This window comes from Notothenia rossii (assembly GCF_949606895.1).
Source record: "Notothenia rossii genome assembly, contig: scaffold_537, whole genome shotgun sequence".
Taxonomy (NCBI): domain Eukaryota; kingdom Metazoa; phylum Chordata; class Actinopteri; order Perciformes; family Nototheniidae; genus Notothenia; species Notothenia rossii.
Window position 1 is genome coordinate 1 of NW_027640187.1, and position 7,500 is coordinate 7,500.

The window sequence follows — 7,500 nt, forward strand, 5'->3', positions numbered from 1 at the left end:
GTTGGAGGGACAGGGGCTGTTTCTCAATGTCAAGGAAGGATGCTCCAGAGCCACTATTTCAAGCATACTACGTCATCGAGTGCCGCCGAAGGACTGTTCCAATGTGCAGCATACTTGGAATTCGACCACGCCTGCCGTACTTCGTTTGGAGAAATTTCGAGGCTGCACATGGGTAGACTTCGCGTCCTTCAAATCCCCACAATGCTTTGCGCATGGACCAATTTCTCCAAATCTGTGGTGGAAAATGTAAGGCGGGGCCTCTCATATGACGCACACCTGCACACTTGCTCGCCTGTTCCACTCTTCGTTTTCCAAATGCCAGGAAGGATTCTTGCCTCGCTTCTGAAGGAAGTGACTCGGAAGACATGTGCTACCAAGCAAGCGTCCTTGACATTGAGAAACACCCAGTATCTATGGGACGGCTCAATTAAAAATTCAAGTCACGTGACACGACATGACGTCATCCCCCCCCCCGCTCTCGGGGTGGACGCCCTCTCAGCTCTGGTCTGGCGGAAACACTGCTATTGACCCTTTGACTGAGTCAGAACTAAACATGGAGAAGTTCGTATGCTCCAAACCTCTGGAGCAAACTCCCAGAAACCTGCCAGTCCGCTGCAACTCTGACGACTTTTAAATCCAGGCTGAACACTTTCGGTTTCCGCTGCTTTTTATTGAACTATTCACATCTCAAACTGCACTGTAACTTTTATTCATGTATGTTTTATTATCCGAGCTGTTTTTAAACGCCATTTTATAATGTGTATCCGCTGCACTTTTTCTGAATGCTCTGAATGTCTTTCATTTCTGTAAAGCACTTTGAATGGCCTTGTGTTGAGAGGTGCTATATAAATAAACCCTCCTAACTTAGCTGTGAGTACGTTTTGTTGCACATGTGTACACATTTGGAATCTTTAACAAGCCGGTGTTTCTCTCTCTCTCTCTCTCTCTGTGTGTTCAGACCTGAAGGAGATGTGTCTCACGGCGCTGGCCAACCTCACCTGGAGGTCCAGAACACAAGACGAGCATCCGAAGACCATGTTCCCCAAAGAGAAGGTGAGCATCACATGTTTCACTGCCCTTTGGAATCATGCAAATATGAACTGTAAAGCCAATAGCCAATGAAGATGATTGTTGGAAATCTCCTGGTGAGGCTGTAAATACTACTTCTACCATGTGTGGAGTGGGGCTGTCCCCAATACCATTTTTCGGGCTCTGGATATTTGGTAGTAATCAGAAGCGAATATTCGAATATTCGGGGCGGAGAATTTTTTTTTTTATATAATTTTTTTTCAAAAGGTTTCATAACACGCTCCAAATCCGAGACACCTGACAACACGCTGTTAAGCAGAACCACAGAAAGAGCATACTATTAATATGTATTTATTGTCTCAGTACTCGCATACATTAAAACTAAATGTGTCCTCTGCATTTAACCCAGCCGCAGTGCAGCGCCCGGGGACCAAATCTGATTCCAAATTCCGTCTCGTTACTCGTAATTCATTTTTACAATCTGAAGATACAAGACAAATATTTCTGTTATAACAACAATACTTTAATAACATAGCCGTAACAGTAGGCCTAACAGTAAACAGTATTTAAATAACTGAAGAACGAAAAATAAATGAACGTATGCCAATAATTGCCTGAACTGTATGCCAATAATTGCCTGAGCCCAGATGTTCCCACATTGCTCCTATTATTTTCACTATTCGATAAAATTGAAAAACTAATATAAAAAAACAATTTGCTTGCTTACAACTATTTTCCAAGCAAAGTAAGTGCACGATTTTATCATGTGTAACGTTACTGTTTAAACGGCGGATAAAGCAGCTTCACCATGGCAACTTGACAACAGCTAAGCTAGGCTAGGCTACTACTCACAGCATCCAGGTGACTCTTCAGAGTTGTTGTTCCACCGTGGTAGGCCAGTGTCTTATCGCATATTTGGCAAACTGCCTTCTTCTTACCATCGTCCAAACCCTAACCCGAATAGTTGGCCAACGAACGAATAGTCGAATATTCGGGGACAGCCCTAGTGTGGAGATAATGGTTTCTCTCTCTTCTCTCTCTCTCTGCAGGATATCATCCCGTTCATTGATAAGTACTGGGAGTGCATGACGACCCGTCAGAGACCCGGGAAACTCACCTGGCCGAACAACATCGTGAAGACAATGGTAACGTCAAACTCAACTTTACTGTCAAGAATTCCACATGTTATACAAACAGAACATTCAAAATACCTTCCTCGCAGTCCCACAGTGTGACATGTAGACATATATCAAGATACGGAGGTATGTGGCGCAGTGGGTTGTGCGTATGTGTTGGGATCAGGGGGTCACAGCAGGTTCAAACCCCTCTGCAGTCAGCATGTCGTTGTGTCCCTGAGACACTTCACCCCAAAGTGCTCCTGTGGGGATTGTCCACAGTATTGAGTACCGTAATGTTCGGACTATAAGGCGCACCTGAATATAAGCGGCAGCAGCTAAATTGAATGATGTGTACATATTAGGGATGTAACGATACCAAAAACTCACGGTACGATAATATCGCGATAACAAGTCCACGGTACGGTATTTATCGCGATATTGAATAATAAAGGGAAGAAAAAAAAAATCATAAATTTTTTTTTTTCAATAAAACATTTTTTTACTCGGAAAATGTTTCTTTATTACATAATAAATCTGATTTTTACAGCCTTTTTGTAGGATAGCAGTATTTTAAAGTGTCAAAAACAAAGTGACAGTAACAGACTGGAACAAGAAAACCAGTGTTTTTGTACCTACTGGTACTACCAAACAAAGTAAGCATTTTCTTTATGCCACTGCATCTCACAAATAAACAAGGACATTTAATAATCAGACCCTGCAATAAAATAAATCAAGTTTCACTTTAGTTTTTCAAGTAACTCAACTCAAACTCACTAGTCACTCACTCAGCATCATCAGACAGGTTTTTAGGAATATGAGAATGTCCACATTTCCAGGTATTTATAAGCTGGGGTGTTTGGGCATTTACAATATCCCCTGCTCTGGAAACAACTCTCTCGCTTGGTACTGATGTTGCTGGGACACCAGTGGTCGCGTTAACCGAATATTTTATTTAACAATGACGGAAAAATCTGAAAGCAGTCTGTCATTTTGACAGATTAGAACAAACTCGGAACAGCGCCAACGTTTCCCCGCAGCGAGGCTCTGGTGTTATGCCGTGTTATGCATGCCCTCCAAAAGGAAATGATATAGTTCCCAAACCGTAATTTGCCGTACAGATCAATACATGTCTGGGAGGTTTTGCTTCACGCTGTGCGCGTCCCGCGAGGTGCATGCACACACGGCATAACACCGCCCCCCCCCCCCCCCCCGTTGACAGTTCACGAGCATGCTCTATCGTGAACTGTTCAGACCCGACGGGTAATAAGGGATTATGACGGATATTTTACGATCCTGTCTGTCAAAATGACGGACAGCGAAAAAGTCTAACGACAGGCTTATTGACATGGCGAGATATAAATATATGGTTGGTACTTGTCAATGTCTCTAGGTGTGTAAATGTAGCCCTGTAAATACAATGTCCTTTTGTGTTATCTGTTGTTTTATTTTCATGTTGTAACCTACTTGCTGCCATGTTGGACAGGTCTCTCTTGAAAAAGAGATCGATGATCTCAATGGGACCACCTGGTTAAAAAAAAAAAAAAAAATTTTTTTTTTTTTAATTATTATTTTTTTTAAAATCGCGGTAGATTTTGTCAGTCTCACGACGGTATTGGGAATTGTATTTACCGCGATACCGCGATATTCGGTATATCGTTACATCCCTAGTACATATAGAAGCCGCACTGGACTATAAGCCGCAGGTGTTTTAATGTTTAATTACCATATGTAAGGGTTCGTGCACAGAGGGGATTGTCGGGAAAGAGATGGCTGTTTGAGGAAGCTCCCATTTATTAACATTTCAACAAACAAGTTGCATATTTGCATAACGTATTCAAGTGTTAGCATTTAGTGCAATAGTAGCTCCAGAACATGTGCTGTGTAAACTGTACTGTATCACATAGCGTTTCAGACACACACACTTTTCAACTTTCAAACTTAAACGGTGCGCTCCCAGCGCACGTACCGGCAGTGATCTACAGCAGTGGTTTTCAACCAGTGGTACGGGGACAAACTGTCTCGCTCTCGTAATGTCTGTCTGTCTTGCTCTCGTTCTGTCTCTCGTACCACTCTCGGTTCCACTTTTACTTTTACGCGCTACCTGTCTCACTCTTTTCCGGCCTCCAGCTTTTCCTGCTGGAGCCCGCCGCTTAAAGGTGGGGGGCGCGGACCGGCCATAGAGCCCATAGAGTTAAAGGTGGTGGACTGTAACCTGTAACATCCATAGATTTAGGAGGTCCCCTAGTGGCCGTTAGCTGTAACAATCCATAGATTAGCCGCACCGTTATATAAGCCGCAGGGTCGAAAAATTGTAAAAAAAGGCGCGGCTTAAATTCCGAAAATTACGGTATGTCGCTTTGGATAAAAGTGTCTAACAAGTAAACATGTAATGTAAAAGATACAAAAAGGGCCTCGATAACGGGGGTATAATAACTAAGTTGGAAACATAGATACACAGAGAAATAAGAAGATACTGCTCTTTGTATCAGAGGAAAACTCAGTGGACATTTTTGAACACCAGCTAAAGACACGCCTTTTTAGATTAGCATTTTATCAGCAACCCCTCGTTATTTATCCAACATGCTTCAGTAGCAACATTTCTTTTGACGTTGGTCTTTTTTATTTCTTAATTGCGTAATCTTTATTAGAATTATGGCATTTTTATTACTATTATGTTTTTATTTGTATTTCTGTTGTAGCTATACGTTGACTTTGGCTTATGGGGTTATGTATGTATGTATATATGTATGTATGTATACTTTATTAATCCCCGTGGGGAAATTGTTTCTCTGCATGTGACCCATCCTAGTGTTAGGAGTAGTGGGCTGCCATTATGTACGGCGCCCGGGGAGCAGTGTAGGGAACGGTGCCTTGCTCAGGGACACCTCGGTAGCACTTGGTATTGCCGGGACTTGAACTGGTGACCGTCCAGTTGCCAAGCCAACTCCCTATCGACTTCGCCACCACCGTCCAATATATGTTATATTGTTGCATGGACTCAGTCGTCTTGTGTCTCATCTGTCGGAGAGAAACCATTATTTATTATATTTTATTATCAAAGATTTGACCTCCTTGTGTCTGTCTGATCAGATGTGTTTGTATTGTATTGTGCTGCATGGACCTTTGAGCTGCGCGTGTTGTATGAAAAGTGCTGTATCAATAAAGCTTTATTATAAATACTAGGTTATCCCGAGAACCAATATTATGTCTGACCCTCCACTGAACAACCCAAATACTACTGTTATCATATAGTAATATCTTTCTAATAGTACGTGTGTTTTATCTCCAGAGTAAAGAGCGAGATGTCTTCCTGGTGAAGGAGCACCCGGACCCCGGCAGCAAAGACCCCGAGGAGGAATACCCCAAATTCGGCCTTTTGGACCAGGTTTATTCATCATTCATTATAATAACATACTATCACTGACACGGGACATCTTTGTCTCGCTACCCCATATTTTTGTGGATAGCCCTTGGAATTAAATTTTTTTTTTTTTTAAACGTCTAACTTCAGTTGTATTGATTGTTCTGTAGGACCTAGGGACCATCGGACCCTCGTATGACTCACAGAAACAAACCAGTGCTGCTCCAAGTGCTGCAGGGGTGAATGGTAAGGGTAGAAACCAATAAATGCATTTGAATTGTCATGCAGGTGAAACTAAAGCCAACGTGGGGACATGTCTCCCATCACTGGCCTGTGTAGAGTGGTGCAGGAAGGAGTCCCAGTTTAAACTCTTCCTGTCCCCTGGTCTGGAAGTCAACGGTTTTCTGAATGTGTTTTTCGTTGTTAGCCTGAAATAAGGTCAACACAAGCTGAAGAGATTTGAACGCTTTGTTCTACGACATAAAACACGTCAGTAAACACCACACTGCTGGATTTAAAACAACTCATAACGTATCATAAGCGCTTCTGCAATCACCCAAAATCACACGGACAAATCCCATCTAACCAGGCAGATGCTGCCTTCAGGGACAGCCTATAAAATCCGTCCTCCCTATATCACTGTATAAACTCCCCAAAGTTGAACCTAAGAGCATTTTGAAAATGATGACCTTTTCTGGAAGTCAATGGTTTTCTGAATGGTTGAAATAAGTTCTGTGGTTAACACAAGCTGGAGAGATTTTAACGCTTTGGTCCACGACAAACAATACGTCAGTAAATAATACCCCTCTGGTGGATTTCAAAAAGGTGGTTTCCAACAAAAAAAAGCGAGCCTTTGAAACTGAGACCATTTAGGGAGGAGAAAAAGAATAACAAAATATTTATTTATAATCATAATATCACAAACGTGCCACGATTAGTCGACTAATCGCCTTAAGTGACGGCTATTGGTCGACGAGAATTTTTATTGTAACTTTTTTTATGTCAGGGATTCCTAAGTTGATAACATTATCAAATGGATGAATGAAATGAGAAACGGTGGTTACGCGTCAGTACATTGGACAAATTCCACTTGGTTTCTATTTTTATTAGAACATAAAATACGTCAGCAAATACCACACTGGTGAGTGTTTGTGTCTGGAGAAGAGAGGGAAGAGAGGGAGTTGTCAGTAAATACCAAACTGGTGGATTTAAAAAAGGTGGTTCCTAACAAAAAAAACGTGTGGAGAAAATCCCATAGAGAGGCGAAGTCCCGCCCGTCTACTTCCGACCCATGGGACCTTATTTCTGAAAAACTATGTATTGAAGTCAATGGAGAGAAAGATTATCTCAATCCCGTTTGAATTGTGCCACGAATTACACATATGATGATTGTCAATAAAAATAAATTTTAAAAAAGTCACAGTTTGTCGTAGAACTGTTGAAATATAAGACTATGAAAAATACGCAACTAGAAAGACTACAAATCCCAGAGTCCCGGTCCCGCATGCTGGCTCTAATGAACCGACTAACTCCCCTTGTGTGTGTGTACAGCTCTCAACACGCCCAGACTTGGAGTGATTTTCACCTCATTCTGAAAGAAAGAAGTGAAATGTGCCAACGTGACGGCCATCTTTTTTTGTGGTGCGAGATGTGAGATGTAGTTCATTGAGCGGTTTCACACAAAGTGTCACTTCACAGTTTTACCAAACATTTTTATTTTTTGACTTGCAAAATTATCTTTTAAATTGACAAACATCATATGTGTAATTCGTGGCACAATTCAAACGGGATCGAGAGATAATCTTTCTCTCTCCATTGACTTCAATACATACTTTTTCAGAAATAAGGACCCATGGAGGAAAGGGAGGGGCTTCACCTCTCTATTGAACCAGACAGATGCTGCCTTCAGGGTCAGCCTATAAAATCCGTCGTCCCTGCATCTCTCTAAACTCCCCAAAGTTGAACCAAAAAACCTATGAAAATGATGACCGT

General features: G+C 41.9%; 1 protein-coding gene across 1 annotated transcript in view; it reads left to right on the top strand.

Moving 5' to 3' along the window:
- The first annotated feature begins 933 nt into the window (after positions 1-933).
- LOC307026986 (set1/Ash2 histone methyltransferase complex subunit ASH2-like) overlaps positions 934-7,500 on the top strand; it is a 7,155-nt gene continuing 588 nt past the window's right edge. Inside the window, exons 1-4 of the mRNA XM_079695143.1 lie at positions 934-1,053; positions 2,079-2,174; positions 5,437-5,532; positions 5,679-5,754. Of these exons, the coding sequence (XP_079551269.1) occupies positions 970-1,053; positions 2,079-2,174; positions 5,437-5,532; positions 5,679-5,754 (352 nt within the window). The 5' untranslated portion in view covers positions 934-969. The remainder of the gene's footprint in view (positions 1,054-2,078; positions 2,175-5,436; positions 5,533-5,678; positions 5,755-7,500) is intronic.